Genomic DNA, 16,518 nt, shown 5'->3' with positions numbered 1-16,518 from the left:
GAGGAAGAGAAGAGGAAGAAAGGGAGGAGGAAGAGAAGAGTAAGAAGAGAAAGGAGAGGAAGAGAAAGAGGAGATGGAGATGGGGAGGAGGATGGGAGGGAGAGGGAGAGGAAGGATGAGGAGAGGAAGAAAAAGAGAAGGAGATGGCAGGGGGAAGAGGATTGAAGGAAGAGGCGGAAAAGAGGGAGATGGGAGGGGGAAGAGGAAAAGATGGAGGAGAAGAGGAAGAGGAGAGGAAGAAGATGGGAGGGAGGTAGAGGAGTTGCCTAGAACAATTGTTAACATTGATCAGTATTTTGTGGCTGATGAATCCAAATTGACAATGTTACTTCAACTAATTTCAGATCACTTTCCCATCATCTCCTTCAAGATCTCTTTACAAAGAGAATTCTTGGAAGCATCAAGAATTCTCTGTTAAAAACTCCCCCCCAGAGACAAATTCTTGGTGGCTGTTTCTCTTTAATAAAAATCTATCCTACTAATTCCAAGGGACCCATCTTCTGGAAAGGAAACTGTGGGTTTTACGAGAATGAAACGGGCAGCGTCTAAATTTGATATATGAACAAAATGTTGCTACCAGTTTTGTCAGATGGAAATGTAACTTATTAAGGCTTATTCTGAAGGCTTAAGCCACTCCAAAAATGTAACTCCTATCTCTCCGGTGCCTTCAATATCAGTGGAATATGATTTTAAAAGAAGGAATGAGGACCTACGCTGTCTTAAATAACCAAATGCCAGCCAGTCTGTTGAGGATTCATGAGGATTTTATTATGGTCCACAATAACAGGTATTTTGACAAGTCATGCATTCCTCACAAATTGGCTGAATGAAGACTAAAAATAAATTAAACTCTAAAGATGATATCATTTAGCCCCAAAGGGTCAGGACGTAGCTTCCAGATTGATGTCACCAGGGGTCTCCAACCTGGGCAACTTCAAAACTTGTGGACTTCAACGCCCAGAATTCCCCAGCCATAGTTGAAGTCCACAAGTCCTAAAGCTGCCAAGATTGGATACCCCTGGACACCACGATACCGGATGAAGCTCAGGAGTTCTACCAGTTCCTCGGCAAGAGCTGTTAACATGGGAGATCTGAGATCTGAAGGAGGAGATCCACCTGGAGCCCAACAGAAGGATTCCAAAGCCTGGCCTTCACTCAGGTATGGGCTTCACCTGCTTTGCAGCTTCCAGCTGGGTCAGCATCTCATCCCACTGGACAAACTGTTTGGAAAGGAGGAGGGTCTGCAGGAAATCTTTAAGGAAAAGAGGATCTGAGAAAAGCTGAAAAAAACTGGCTGGAGAAATGTTTAGCCTAATGAAGAAAAGAATTAGGGGAAAGCCTGTTAGCATCTTCCAATACTTGAAGGGCTGCCACAGAAAAGGGGAGGGTCAAGCTATTCTCCAAAGCACCTGAACAGAGGACAAGAAGTAATGGGTGAAAATTAATCAAGGAGAAAAGCAACCTAGAACTAAGGAGGAATTTCCTGATGGTGAGAACAATTAATCAGTGATCTCCAAGGTTCCTTCCAACTCTATTATTCTGTTAATTAATCAGTGGAAGGGCTTGCCTCCAGAAGTCGTGGGTGCTCCATCACTGGAGGTTTTCAAGAAGAAATTGGACAACCATGTATCCAGGACGGTATGAGGTCTCCTGCCTTGGGCAGGGGTTGGATTAGAAGACCTCCTAGGACTCTATGATTCTGTGAAATCAGAAGCAAGCAAATGAAACTCTTAATGGACAGCCGAAGAAACCCTCAAGGTAGACAAAAGGCTTAAGGCAGCCAGAGGAAATTGTGATGCTTCTGACACAAATAAACGAATAACCCAGAAGAAAGCTGAGCTAGTGAAACAGGGGCAGTTCCACCTGAGCAGCAGAGTATTACACATACCAAACCTAGTGAGAAAAAAGGATATCATTTTGTTGTAATTTTCCAGAAGTAACCGGATGTTCTCGGTCACAGCTTCACACTGATCCTGCAATATGAGAAGAGTTCAGTCAATCCCTATTTCCTTGTCTGCCATTGGGTATTTTAAGTACTAAATGCTGCAAATGCTCCATTCCACCCCCACAGGCAGGGTTATTTGTTTCTTAATTTTGCAAACTGTTAAGATTTGGGATGACTGGTTAAAACAAAATGTGGAAAATTCAGCACTATTGGTTTAAAGAAAGGACTTTGTTGGCAGCATGTAGATAAATGGTAGAATTTCTCTGCTCTCAGATGTTGGGAGAAAAGCTGCCAATTGAGACAGATTTTAATTTCCCCAGGGAAATTTGCTATTAGCAACTTCTGAATCACAGGAATACCATCTCTTCCTGTCCTGCGAGTTTCTTGATCTAGTCACAAGTTCTTTACTATAATTTACTGTTTATCCATTTTTCTTAACCAAACTAGATCAAGACTTCGTGGCTGCATTCATATACCACGTGAAGAAATTTGGTCAGTTTTAAGTTTGGTTTTCTATTAATTTATGGTCCATTGTACAGTGCAATGACATTCCACACACACACACACACACCCAGGGCAAATGAGGAAATTCACATGAATGCAGCCTATCTGACCCTAACAGCTTCTGTGTTTGTCAAAAAATGCAAGAGAGCAGTTTCTATGGAGATTCTCCATCATCCAGGTCCTGGTTGTCCCGAAGGTGCTTTTTTTCAAGAGGCAACTGGACTTTCTGGTTTTTCTTTGAAGACGTCTCGCTTCTCATCCAAGAAGCTTCTTCAGCTCTTCTTCATCCAAGAGTTTCTTGGATGAGAAATGAAAAAACCCAGAAAGTTGTGTGATTGAAGATGCAACTGCCAATCTTGCTTGTTCCTTTGACTCCCTACTGCAGAGGTGGGACAAAACCCGGCACAATCTAATGGGTGACATTCTATTTGGAAGGAGGTTTTCATATAATGAAGGCGATGTGTCTGCTAGAGACAGGTGGGGCCTCAGGTGGGAGTGGACACAGGCTTCTTAAACCGGAGGTGAATTCTCAGCATTTTCTAGCTGGGCGCTTACCTGCTGCTGAAGGTGTATTTGTGAAAGTCGCTGGAGCTTGGTGGCATGATCAGAAGAAGCTGCAAGAGACCACAAAGAGAAAGCCAGGCTCTTGTTAAAGGTAAAGGTTCCCATCGCACATATGTGCTAGTCGTTCCCGACTCTAGGGGGCAGTGCTCATCTCTGTTTCAAAGCCGAAGAGCCAGCGCTGTCCGAAGACGTCTCCATGGTCATGTGGCCGGCATGACTCATCGCCAAAGGCGCACAGAACGCTGTTTCCTTCCCACCAAAGATGGTCCCTATTTTCCTACTTGCATTTTTTTTTATCTGCTTTCGAACTGCTAGGTTGGCAGAAGCTGGGACAAGTCACGGGAGCTCACCCTGTTACATGGCACCAATGATTTGAATCGCTGAACTGCGGACCTTTCAATCGACAAGCTCAGCGTCTTAGTCACTGAGCCACAACGTCCTTGTTACGATTGGCTCTTGTTATGATTGTTCAAAATGGAAACGGGGGTCCCACCTCCCCCAAATGGCCCTCGGGGGCTGTCCGGGGAACAGTTTGGCTCCTAAAAATCCTCCATTTTGATCCGCTCCCTTCAAACTACGGATAAAAGTTTTATAAAGCCGGGAAGCAGAATCAGTGCCCAGGAAGCCTCCATCTCTCCACCACTAAGTGATTGCTGAACAAATAGTTGTAAATTGAGGACTACCTATATTTATGAATCAGAATCAAGTGAGCAACCGATACTTTGGAAAAGTATGATAGCCACAGGCCTTGCTGTAACAGAATAACAGAGTTGGAAGGGATCTTGGAGGTCCTCTAGTCAAAACCCCTGCTCAGGCAGGAGATCCCATACCACGTCAGACAAACAGTTGTCCAACCTCTTTTTTTTTAGGAAACTCCAGTGATGGAGCACCCACAACTTCTGGTGGCAAGGCATTCCACTGATTAACTGTTCTCGCTGTCAGGAAATTTCTCCTTAGTTCCAGGTTGCTTCTCTCCACGATTAGTTTCCACCCATTGCTTCTTGACCTGGCCTCAGGTGCTTTGGAGAATAGGTTGACCCCCTCTTCTTGGTGGCAGCCCCTCAGATATTGGAAGACTGCTATCATATCCTTCTTTTCATTAGACTAGACATACCTATACTTAATTCCTGCAACCGTTCTTCGTATGTTTTAGCCTCCAGCCTCATCATCTTGGTTGCTCTTCTCTGCAGTCTTTCTAGAATCTCAACATCTTTCATATGTCGTGGTGACCAAAACTGGATGCAGGATTCCAAGTGTGGCCTTACCAAGGCCTTATAAAGTGGTAGGAACACTTCTCGTGATCTTGATTCCCTCAGGGATATAGCACAGGGAGTCACTCACCTTTGATGTGTGCGCTGTCCAAATAGGGCTGCAGGCTCTTCACCTGTTCCAGAAGTGCTGCCTGTGCCATGATGGACTGTTCTTCTGGTGGTGGGAAAAGCATGACATAAGTCAGGCAAAATCTATATTGCTGGTCCAGTAGCAACAGATCACGTGGCCTGTGCCCTGAGGCAGCAGATTAACAAGCACTGATCATGTTCCCTAGTTGGGTAATAAAACGTCACCACTAAGCTCAGACAGCACCAAGAACCCCACAATCCTTCTCTTCCTCCTCCTCCACTCTGCAAACCCACTCCCTCTTAGCACAGATGATGTTACCTAGTTAGGTCATGAAACATCTGCAAAAAACCCACCAAATTCAGGGAGCACCAAGGACCCTACAGATTAACAACTAATCAAAGCCAGCTATCTAAAAACAAACCTTAAGATAACTTTAAACTGATCTGTTTAGATCTATGCACCATTGAATAACATAAGGATCATTGCCAGGTAAATCTGCACAAGATTATGACTTAAAACTGTGTTTCAAATATAGGATTCAGATCCTTTCAATTTAAAAAGTCATTTTAGTGCAAGTAAGCACTTTATACAGTATATTGAAATCTACTGCTAAAACCCCAGAATATAAGGGCCTATCATAGATTTACCTGCCAATATGAACTGCAGCTTCATGGCATCTGGCACGGCCATTCGGTCAATGTACTGGGGATCCAGGTATTTGAGGATGTCTTCAACTTAGAGAAGGAACAACATAAAATAGAATTTTAGAATTTTAGAATGCAGCAGTCATAGAAACATATGCTGGATGATGAAAAGGACTGAATCAGCAACAAGCCTCGTGGCTGCTTTTTCCTTGGAATTGTGCTAAATCAGGGCTCTCCAAACTTGGCAACTTTAAGACTTGTGGACTTTACATGGCTGGCTGGGGAATTCTGGGAGTTTAAGTCCACAGGTCTTAAAGTTGCCAAGTTTGGAGAGCCCTGTTCTAGATGAATAGGGCTGTCCAAGTATTAATGCTAAATTATTATTGAGCGTTAATTATTCTTAATTGTTTTTACAATTTTAAAAATTTTTAACTCAAAATTTTAATTCTAACATTTTAATTGTTCATATATTGTTTCGTATTTTTTGTACATTGCCCAGTCGCTCTTTGAGAGTGATGGGTGGTTCAGAAATGTGAATCATAAATAAATGTTTTCAAACCAAAAGTATTGTGTTTTTAATACTAAGAACCACTTGTTGGCATGCTAATGTTTTCTCAATGCCTTCTTCCAATTTTTCAAAATAGGGAAGATAACATCAGCATGCCATATGACACATTTAGAATTGCAGAGTTGGAAGATGCAAAATTGTAAAAGGCAGGCATATATATTTATTTGAGAAATTGTCTTTGTAATGGAAATGAACTGTAACCATGCATTTCTACACTCTTTGTTCCCATTTCTGTTTAATAATAATAAAAAGAGGATCCTACAATATTCACTTTATTTATTAACATTACTAAGCGGCTCCACTACCAACAGACTGTGGGCAGCAAACATGCTTAATTAAAACTAAAATCATCAAAAAGTTCCAAAGACCAATGTGATGAAAATTCATATTTATGAAGGGTGCATTACATTCAAGAAACAATCTGATAACATCCTCAGTTTAAATCAGGCTTCATCCACATTCAGCAGTTATAAGACCTCTTTTACGACAGCTGATAGGACAAACCAGCATTTTGTTTTAGAAAAAAAGAAAATCACTTACTTTTTTTGAACAGATTTTTAACTCTGTCTCTTTTGCTTACAATGTTTCCCAAGGCGCCTTGAACTTTGCCCAAGCCATCTGTTATCTAGAGGGGGGAAAGACCATTATTCACATCTGCAAAGAAAGAAAAAATGCTGCATACAGCTTGCAACAAATTTGGCAGCTTTAAGATGAGTGGACTTCAACTCCCAGAATTCCCCAGCCAGCATTTGTCCACCCAAAAGCTGCCAACTGCTTTAAACTTTGAACCGCAAGTGATAAATGGAAAAGTACTTTGCCAAACATTGAACACTAGAGGGAACTAAAGATTACAACTAAAGGAGAAGAACTCAATTTAAAATTACAGAATGATGCTGTTCTGATCCAGCTCCCCAAACACGACAAACCCTCTGTAGTTGAAGCAATTATTCCTTTATTAGGAGCGCCAGCAGCCCCAGCAAAAAGTTTCTCTCTCACTGCAGGCTAACAAGTCTGTCCGGCAGGGGAGATGAATAGTTGTCTGCCACATCTATTCATCTCCGTCCCCTGCCTTTTATCCCCAGAGCTAGGGTGGGGCTTCGCTAACAGCGGTGGTTCTTCCGTCCCAAGGACCGGCCCATAGATTTCCACTGCTCTCCTCTCCTCTGCCTTCTGCGCATCCACGCATCAGGCTCTGGACCTAGCTGTTCCTCCTCTTCCTCCTCAGCCACCTCCAGACCTGGGAACTGTTGACTCTCCATCTGAGGGCTGACGGACAGCCCAGGCTCCTCCTCTGTCTCTCTCTCTCTGACAGCTCCATTCCCTCTTCCCCCTCGGAGCTCTCAGGTTGCCCTGATGCTGGCCCTGACTCCCATGCCTCCTCCTCCTTCTCCTGATTTGGCTATTGGAGAGGCCGGCGGCCGCAACAGAAGCAAAATATTTTAAGATTGGACACATCGAAGGATATTTTTGAACAACAGACCGAGAAGTTAATTTTAATAGTATCTGCCTCTATAGACAGACTGTATCTAAAAGATGCCATGAAAGAGGAACAAATTCAGATTAAGAATGAACTGAAAGTGGATTTAAAAATGAGAGTCTACAAGAATGACATGGCAAAAGTTGTTACATCAGACATACAAAAGAAATCGGCTGGCGTCTTAATAATTAAAAGGGATACAGATAGTCCTTGACTTACAACAGTTCATTTAGTGACAGTTCAAAGTTAGAACTATAGTGACGTATGACCATTTTTCACCCTTACGACTGTTGCAGCATCCCTATGATCACTTGAACAAAATTCAGATGCATGGCAATTGGCTCAGGTTTTATGACGGTCACAGTGTCACGTGATCCCCTTTTGTGACCTTCTGATAAGCAAAGTCAAAGGGGAAGCCGGATTTACTGAACAACCCGGGTTACTCATTTAAGAACCGCAGTGATTCACTTAACAGGTGTAGCAAGAAAGGTCGTAAAATTGGGCAAAACTCACTTAACATATGTCTCACTTAACAAAAGATATTTGTGTGTGTGTGTGTATTGTAGTCGTAAGTCGGGGACTACCTGTATTGTTGAGCTTTATTTGTCTTTTGAATTTCTCCGCACTCTCTTTTGCTTTCTTTTCCGCACCGTCTACTCTTTTCATCCTTCTTTTCTCCTCCAGGTTGCGTTTGTTTTTTACTGTTGTAATTATAATCTTTAATATAATTATTACACACATCTACATAAGCACACCTATTGGGCACATTTACTCCAACCAAGGAAAGGAAGATAAATATGTCATTCCAAAGGGGAGGATTTAAGTCAAATTCAAGTTTTTTTTTCCTGAAAAGCTCAAAAAAAAAAAAAAAAAAAAAAAAAGCCAGAAACAAGCTGAGGGAAAAAAAAAAAGACTTTGGACCCTAATTCTCTGCAGTTGTGCACGATGGGAACTGTTGTCCTTTTGGCAATATTCAGAGGCAAACGTGATTTTTTTTGGGGGGGGGGAGAAAAAAAAAAGGAAATTCCTCGTTCACCTGACAGGGCAGCTGTTCCCACACCAGGCCTAGATATTGGGGGGGGGGATAATGGGCAGTGAACCCCTTTCTCACGTTCCCAGTGTTACACGTGTCGTCGTGGGAACACAGGCAGGAAACGTGTCAGTCTAAAAAAAAAAAAACCACCACCACCAAAAATAAAATGAAAGGCAGCGCCCCTCGCTTTCCTTGGCTGCCCCGCACCTCACGAGGTACTCCAGAGCCCAGCCAACGGCTGGCAGGGGATGATGGGCTTTGTGATACCTGACCCCCTCCCCACCCACCCACCCCGATGGAGGAGACGGCCTCCCCCAACCCGGGGGACTTACTTTACGGGGGGCCCCCGCGGACGCGGCTCCGGCGGGGGCCCCGAACATCCGCTCTTCCAAGGCGTCGAGGCGGCTTTGCAGCTGCTGTACCTCAAACACCGCCATCTTGGCTCCACCCGTCAACCGGCGCCGGGGAGCCAATCAGAATCTTCCGAGCCGGGGCGCCGCTCTAAGCCTCCGACGGCGCGCCTCTATGGTTCACCCAGGGTCAAGGCAAAAGAGGGAGAAAATAGTGACGCCGTGGGAGATGTGTGGCTCTCTAGCCTTTCAAAACTCTATGGCCGCTCCTTCGGATGGATGGATGGAGGGCCACAGCCCGGATGTTTCCGCACAGAAAACAGGAAGCAACTTGGCGTTGCCATGGAGACGCCCGGAAGCGTCTCGGTCGGTTTCTAGGTCCGAAGCCTCAGAAGCCAGTAGTCACGTCTCATTATCCCCAGCCAGAGGGGGTCGTTTCCCCGTCCGCGAGGGAGGCTTGTTTGCCTGGAATTGGAACGGCCGTGGATCAAATCTCCTTTTTGCTGCGGGATTTTGGCGGGCTGTCGAGGGTCGCGGCCGCCATCTTGACCGGTTTGACCTCCAGGGGCTGCACTAAAAAGGCGGTGCTGGAAAGCGAGCCTGCTGCTCAGGAAAGCCCAAGCCCTCATCACTGCTTCGTCAATGGAAGTTTTTTTTTTTAAAGAAGAGATTGGACAAACCGTTTGTCTCAAATTGTATATAACTGTTTGAGGGGGGCGAGGGGGTTGGACTAGATGACCTCCAGGGTCCCTTCCAACTCTTCTTCTGATTAACTGATTGCCTGGGGACGGAATGAAAGCCGCAGATCCGTATATAAATCAAATAAATCGTATATAAATCAAATAAAAGTAAAAGTAAAAAAGTAAAGATCCAACCTGCCCATGGCTTGGCAAGATTTGATCGTGAGAACACAACTCTGGGCAACTCACAAGGACAATACAAGCTGGAAAAAACCCACCCTGGAGGCCTCAGCCTCCTCCTCCAGGACCACCGCAACGGAGCTTCAATGGCAGAATATGGACCCTCGGCAGAAGAGGGGGAGGTCATCCAAGCACACCCCCTCCCCTCATTGTCCAGAAAACTTGGCTTTGTCTCTCTTTGCTCCCCCACATCTCTTCCGCACCTGCACCAAGTCCGAAAGTTGGTTGGTTCATTCTGGAGGATCCTGGTTTAGCAACCCAACCAAGACACCCTGCCCCCCACTGCACCTGTCTCAATGGTGCCACTTGGGGGTCCCCATCCTTCCAGACTGTAGGAAGCCACCCCTCCCGCTCCCCGATTAAAATATCCGTTATTCTTAATATTAAAAAGAGGCAGGATAGAATGTTTCCCAAGAGGAGAAATGGAAAAATTTTTTGACAAAGGCAGAAAGCAGCCCCAGTCTTCCTGCCATAGGAAAACAGCTTCAAAGTAAGAAACTTGAAGAGGAATGCAGATTTTGTATCCATTCAGGAAGACTGGGCTATTCGTAAACAAAACGCAAAGAAGGTTGCAGCTGATGGGATTAAGAATTTTACATCGCCCCCACCCAAATTGTAAGAATTTTAGGACATAAGAGGATTTACCTACCACCATTACAATAGGGAAAGACACAAGGCTCACCCCAACGATGCCCTTGAAGTGATGTCCCGGTGCCTGGAGGCCGTACGGATCTGGATGGGGAGAAACCGGCTCAGACTCAACCCATCCAAGACCGAGTGGCTGTGGTTTCCGACGTCCCGATATAGTCAGCTGGTGCCATCGCTGACTATTGGGGGCGAAGCATTGGCCCCCACGGAGAGGGCTCGCAACTTGGGTGTCCTCCTGGATTCACGGCTGTCTTTAGAAGAGCACTTGACGGCCGTGACCGGGAGGATTTTTCATCAGGTTCGCCTGATTCGCCAGTTGCGCCCCTTTCTGGATCGGGACTCGTTACGCACGGTCACTCATGCCCTCGTCACCTCCCGTCTGGACTATTGTAACGCTCTCTACATGGGGCTCCCCTTGAGGAGCACTCGGAGGCTCCAACTGGCGCAGAGTGCGGCCGCGCGGGTGGTGATGGGAGCGACGTGGCACTCCCATGTAACGCCCCTCCTGCGCGAGCTGCACTGGCTCCCGGTGGTCTTCCGAGTGCGCTTCAAGGTTTTGGTTATCACCTTTAGAGCGCTCCATGGCCTAGGACCTGGTTATCTACGGGACCGCCTGCTACCACCAATAGCCTCCCACCGACCAGTACGCTCCCATAGAGAGGGGCTCCTCCGGGTGCCATCGGCCAAACAATGTCGACTGGCGGCCCCCAGGGGGAGAGCCTTCTCTGTGGGGGCACCTACTATCTGGAACGAGCTCCCCCCCGAGATACGGAGGATTCCGGATCTGCGCACCTTCCGTCGCACGCTTAAGACGTTTCTATTCCAGCAAGCCGGCCTGACTTAAACTTCTCCGTTTTTAAATGGGAATTTTAAATTCGGTTTTAAATTATTGGGGTTTTAAATATGGTTCAGCCAAATTTATTTAATTTGTTTTATCTCTATTTTAAATTTTGTATTTATATGTTTTATTTTTATGGCTGTTCACCGCCCTGAGTCCTTCGGGAGTAGGGCGGTATACAAATTCAATAAAAAACAAAACAAAAAAAACAAAAAAAAAAAAAACTACCTTGCACAAGCCCCCTGGAGCATCTCAATCACCAAACCCCAGAACCTTTTAAAAATCCAGCCATTCAATCAGCCATTTTGTCAGACACCCCAAAAACATCGCTGCTGTCACTGAAGTTCCTGCTCAAGCAGCGGCGGGGTCCGCGGGAATCATTCCTGCCCCGCCGCTGCTTCAGCGGGGAGGATGATGCTGAGGAGGAGAAAAACCGCGAGGTTTTGCGCCAGGCGGCTGGCCCTGCAATGGCTGCTTGAATGTCGCAACTAAAGTTGTGCTCGCCGGTGAATGTTGGTGCAGGGGCCTCAGCTGCAGTGCTGCTCCAACCAGCCAGCTGGGCTGGCTGCTCCGTCCCCACCAGCAGCTGGGCGATGCTGCGCATGGGGCATTGAGCGGCTGTCAGCTGCATGGCTCTTTGCCGGTGGCCAGCCCGGTGAGGAAGTGCACAGCCTCTGCTCTGTGCTCGGGAAAGCGAGGGGAAGTGGCATGACAGCGGCTTCCCTGCTCAGCCCCGACAAGAAATGCATCCATGGTGCCCGCACCAGCGTCCCGAGAGAAGCAGAGATGATCGCCGCTTGCAAGCAGACAAGCAGAGGTAGCAAGTGTACGCTGCGCCGTGGGAAAAATGAGAGGCCCTGTTGTCCCGCAGAGCCTGCCACTCTGAGGCACGTGGGCCTGGGTGGAAGGCAGCTTTTTCTGCAGCATCCCCCTCTCCTCTTTGGATCGCCCTGCAGGGGGGGCTCTGCCTTTGCAGAAACAGGGCGGGCGGTTTGTACAGAGGATTGGTGGGGGGGATGTGCGGCCCTCCGGGATGGAGAGCGGGGCAAGAGAAGGCTCCGAGGTTCGCTTGGGCAGTCAAGCCAGAGGGAAAGTCCAAGCGTTGGGGCTTCAGAGGGGCAGAATGTGCTTCAGAATGTGCAGCTCCTGGCTCTAACGGTGAGTGATGTGAAGTTGGCCATGCCTACCTGGTCACATGAGCAAGCCACACCCACCAAGCCACGCCCACAGAACCGGTAGGGAAAATTTTTGGATTTCACCACTGACTAGAACTCTCCATCTCCTGGTGATTGGCCCAAGGTCACCCAGCCGGCTTTCATGCCTAAGGCGGAACTAGAATTCACAGTCTCCTGGTGATTGGCTCCAAGTCACCCAGCCAGCTCTCATGCCTAAGGCAGCACTAGAACTCTCCATCTCCTGGTGATTGAACCAAAGTCACCTAGCCAGCTGTCATGCGTAAAGTGAGACTAGAACTCACGGTCTCCTGGTGGTTGGCTCCAAGTCATGCAGCCAGCTCTCATGTCTAAGGCAACACTAGAATTCTCCATCTCCTGGTGATTGAACCAAAGTCACCTAGCCAGCTGTCATGCATAAAGTGAGACTAGAACTCACGGTCTCCTGGTGGTTGGTTCCAAGTCATGCAGCCAGCTCTCATGCCTAAGGCAACACTAGAACTCTCCATCTCCTGGTGATTGAACCAAAGTCACCTAGCCAGCTGTCATGCATAAAGTGAGACTAGAACTCACGGTCTCCTGGTGGTTGGCTCCAAGTCACGCAGCCAGCTCTCATGCCTAAGGCAACACTAGAACTCTCCATCTCCTGGTGATTGAACCAAAGTCACCTAGCCAGCTGTCATGCGTAAAGTGAGACTAGAACTCACGGTCTCCTGGTGGTTGGCTCCAAGTCACGCAGCCGGCTTTTATGCCTAAGGCAGCACTAGAATTCCCCATTGCTTGGTTTCTAGCCTGGTGCCTTAATCCTTAGACCAAACGGGCTCTGAGTAAAAGATCTGCTGTCGTAAATCAGCTTCAGAAAATATATTTGCATAAGAGGCTCCTGAGTTTTGCTACTTCTCAAAGAACGCTACGGCCGTTCCAGGGGCAGCTACTTAGCACGCAACCTTGTCACCGAATATGAGTTATTTTTAATTTGCGCCCTGAAGTCAGCTGAAGTCAGCAGGTCCTATCAATACCGGTCCACTTACAGTGCCAGGTGGTGTAATGAAAATCCGATGGGAGGATTGGCGGGAGTAAATAAGTATGCCATTAAAATGAGAAAATCAAATCCCCGGACAGGTCTTTTCTCTCTCTCATTGATTCCTTTTATTACGGAAGTATTGCAGCTAAATAACATTAGTGTGAATCATTTCGATAGTGTTTTCCACAGATGGCACGTCAATAACCCAATTGCGGCCTCGCCGTGTAAATTCATGGGTGTTCTGGATGCAGTGTTTGGTCCTTTTGAGTTGACCTTCCCTGCTGTACTGAGGAGAAAGGAAGAGGCTTGATGGCTCTGGATCTCCTTGCCTCTTTGTTTGTTTTATGTGATTCTCCCTCCCTCCTCCATTTATCTATCTATCACAGTGGTGAAATGTAAAATTTGTTACTACGGGTTCGGGGGTGTGGCCTGGTGGTGAGGGTCATGTGACTGGGTGGGTGTGGCCAATTTTATTTTATTTTTTTACTTTTAAAAGTATTTTTTCGGCCAAAGAGGTTGCAGAAAAAAATGCTTATAAAAGCCTCTGCCGATCAGATAACTCAGCTGGGATCATCAGAGGCTTTTAAAAACATTTTTTTACCACCTCTTCGGCCAAAGAGGTAGTAGAAAAAATGCTTTTAAAAGCCTCTGACGATCCCAGCTGAGGCAGGTGATCATCAGAGGCTTTTTTTCCTTTTAAAAACATTTTTTCTATAACCTCTTCGGCTGAAGAGGTTGTAGAAAAAATGCTTTTAAAAGCCTCTGATGATCCCAGCTGAGCCGTGCGATCATCAGAGGCTTTTTTTTTTTACTTTTACTTTTTTTTTTACTTTTTTACTTAAAAAAGCCTCTGATGATTGTGCGGCTCAGCTGGGCATGTGGGGGGGGCAGGGATTTTTGCTATCGGTTCTCTGAACCACCGGCCGCAATCGCTACCGGATCCGGCGATCTGGTCCAAACCGGGAGCATTTCACCCCTGATCTATCACCATCATCATATAAACGTCAGGATTCTAAGTAACACCCCCAACAAAATCAAAACTCTGAGGCAGGAAAATGGCTCCAGGGCTGACACTACATCTATCTTATCTATCTACCTATAGCAGTGGTCCCCAACCTTTTTATCGCCGCGGACCAATCAGCCTTTGATAATTTTACCGTGGCCCGCTGAGCGCGCGCAGGGGTGGGGGCTTTGGGCCACACGTGCGTACCTGCGCGGGGCTCTCTTCCCTGGAGCCTTTGCGCACGGCCCAGGAGCCTTTGCGCTGCAGCGTTTATGTCCCCCGGCCGCTGCGCGGCCCGGTGCCAGGTACTCCACGGCCTGGCACCGGTCCGCGGACCGGGGGTTGGGGACCACTGACCTATAGTATCTACAGTAGGGGCCAAAATTGTGGAAACCTTTTGGGAAAAGTGTATTTTTGAGGTTTGATGGCTAATAACACCACTTTTTTTTTTGTTTGGAGTTTGAAGATAATCCTATTCCACTGCTGGAATGGCCTGGGAAGAGCCCAGACCTTCACCCAATTGAAAATCTATGGAGCCGACTAAAGAAACTGGTTAGTCAGAAGCGACCCAGCATTAAAACCCAGTTAATAGAAGCCATCGTTCAATCTTGGTTTCACATGATAACAGCTGCAGAACTCAAAGACTTGGTTCCCTCCATGGGAAGGCGTTGTAAGGCTGGAATTCATGCTCAAGGTTACCCAACAAAGTATTAACTGATACAGTGATAATTTTTGTATATCTAATTTTTTGGATGGTGATAATTTTTGAATGACTCATTTTTTCTACGTGTTTCACTTTTCTTCTTTATATTGTAACTGTTATTCTAATAGCAAACCCTTCATAAAAGTTATTGCATTCCATTCTGGATTAAATTATCTTTCCATTGATATGTAATTTTATGGTACTACTCCAAAAAAAAAAAAAAGTGGTGTTATTAGCTATTTTTAGAAAATATACTTTTCCCAAAAGGTTTCCCCAATTTTGGTTACTACTGTATCATCTGCCTGCCTGCCTGCCTGCCTATCTATCCTATCTATCTATCTATCTATCTATCTATCTATCTATCTATCTATCTATCTATCTATCATCTATCTATCTATCTAACACAGGGGTGTCAAACTCAAGGCCCGTGGGCCAGATCCGGCCTGCGGGGCCAGCCTGGAAATATCAAGGACCGGCCCGCAGTGTCTCTGCTGGCCAAAACAGGGCACGGGGGGTGGGTGGGGTGGCGGCGATGTGTGCCCCCCCCCAATGGCCCTTTTTCAGGAGAATTACAATGCTGATCCGGCCCTCAAGGAAATAGTTTGACACCCCTGACCTAACAGGTTGTATACCCTCTTCATTTAACTCTGTGATGGGCTCAGAGAGTGTGACTGCCCCTAAACTGGGACTAGAACTCACCCTCTCCCAGCGATTGGCCCAAAGTCACCCAAACAGTTTTCATGCCTAAGGCGGGACTAGAACTCATAGACTCCTGGTGATTGGCCCAAAGTTACCCCGATGGCTTTCATGGCTTGTCCAACAATCTTAGTAGCGGCGAAATTGAATGTACCTCCTATGTATAGCCCAAAGCACACACACTCCTAGAGAGAAGTTCCCTGAGGATCAGAGGTGGTATTCAGCCGGTTCAGACCGGTTCACCTGAGCCGGTAGTGGAAATCACGGGTGAGCCTGGCCACCCACCCTGGCTCTATGCCATCCTATGTAGGCACGTTTTGAGGCTGGGCGCATGTGTGGAAGGCGTGCGTGCCAGCAAAGCACATGTCTGTGCTCACATTTGCAAACTGGTGGGAAAGTAAGTGAATACCACACCTGCTGAGGATGCTGTGGTCCGCCAGCAGCCTGCGGAGCTTGCAGCAGTCGGACAGTGAGGAGGCTGGGGAGGAACATGGGCCAGTCCTGGAGTCTGGGAAGGCCCAGAAGAGGGCTCTGCGTCGGAGGCAGAGCTGGGGCCAGGGCCATCTGGGAGTTACGCGCAGACTCCGGAGCCCCCAGAGTTAGACAGTAGAGATGCAGAGGAACAGGAAGAGCCTGTTCCTAGTGCACGCATGGGCAGAGCTGCCAGAAGGCAAGAGCAGCTAAAGCAAAAGGGACGACTAAGTAAGTCGGAGTAAGGCCAGAAGAGGATTGCCCCCACCCACCCAATAAGGCTTAAAAGAGAAACAAAGGCACTTGGGCCTTTTGCAGGAAAGCAACGTTGCTAACTCTGTTTCCAGTCGGCATCCCTTGTTTGTTTCTGAACTCCGTGGGGCTTTGCCAAATAAGGCCTTTGGCAGGGTGTCAAAGAAGATAAAGGTTGGTGATTATCCTGAAGGACTTCTTCTGAAGGACTTATTTTTGGCAACTAATTGGGACTGAGCTGGGAATGAATGTAATTCTCAGCTGTTACAATAAAATAGGTTTTTTGGGGACTAATTGTGTATTGTAAGCCTAGGTCACAACAGAGGATGTGCTTCAGCATGAGTCCGAGAGCTCAGAAGACAAAA

The 16,518-nt window shown here is 46.8% G+C and overlaps 2 protein-coding genes across 2 annotated transcripts in view; one reads left to right on the top strand and one right to left on the bottom strand.

Moving 5' to 3' along the window:
* Positions 1-746: 746 nt before the first annotated feature.
* DCTN3 (dynactin subunit 3) lies at positions 747-8,535 on the bottom strand. Its single transcript, XM_070936019.1, has 7 exons — positions 8,409-8,535; positions 6,107-6,191; positions 5,002-5,088; positions 4,355-4,438; positions 3,005-3,063; positions 1,915-1,973; positions 747-1,242 (listed from the first exon to the last, which is right to left on the bottom strand). The coding sequence occupies exons 1-7, from the start codon at positions 8,511-8,513 to the stop codon at positions 1,152-1,154; spliced, it is 570 nt and encodes a 189-aa protein (XP_070792120.1). The 5' UTR covers positions 8,514-8,535; the 3' UTR covers positions 747-1,151.
* A 3,005-nt stretch (positions 8,536-11,540) lies between these two features.
* ARID3C (AT-rich interaction domain 3C) overlaps positions 11,541-16,518 on the top strand; it is a 123,137-nt gene continuing 118,159 nt past the window's right edge. The window contains exon 1 of the mRNA XM_070934582.1: positions 11,541-11,723. Within this exon, the coding sequence (XP_070790683.1) occupies positions 11,541-11,723 (183 nt within the window). The remainder of the gene's footprint in view (positions 11,724-16,518) is intronic.

Source organism: Pituophis catenifer, unplaced genomic scaffold, assembly GCF_029215685.1.
Source record: "Pituophis catenifer annectens isolate HBS135680 unplaced genomic scaffold, rPitCat1.0.hap2 SCAF_2, whole genome shotgun sequence".
NCBI lineage: Eukaryota > Metazoa > Chordata > Lepidosauria > Squamata > Colubridae > Pituophis > Pituophis catenifer.
The sequence above is the reverse complement of the archived record's forward strand: the minus strand, read 5'-3'. Positions and strand labels throughout refer to the sequence as shown.

Bases quoted from the DNA above. Each gene is read 5' to 3' on its own strand.
- DCTN3 (XM_070936019.1), bottom strand. From the start codon at position 8,513: ATGGCGGTGTTTGAGGTACAGCAGCTGCAAAGCCGCCTCGACGCCTTG. The intron at 5,089-6,106 runs GTAAGTGATTTT...TCCTTCTCTAAG, and splicing joins TAAAAATCTGTTCAAAAAAA to TTGAAGACATCCTCAAATAC. The intron at 1,243-1,914 runs GATATCCTTTTT...AGATTTCCTGCA, and splicing joins CTGGAAAATTACAACAAAAT to GACCCTCCTCCTTTCCAAAC.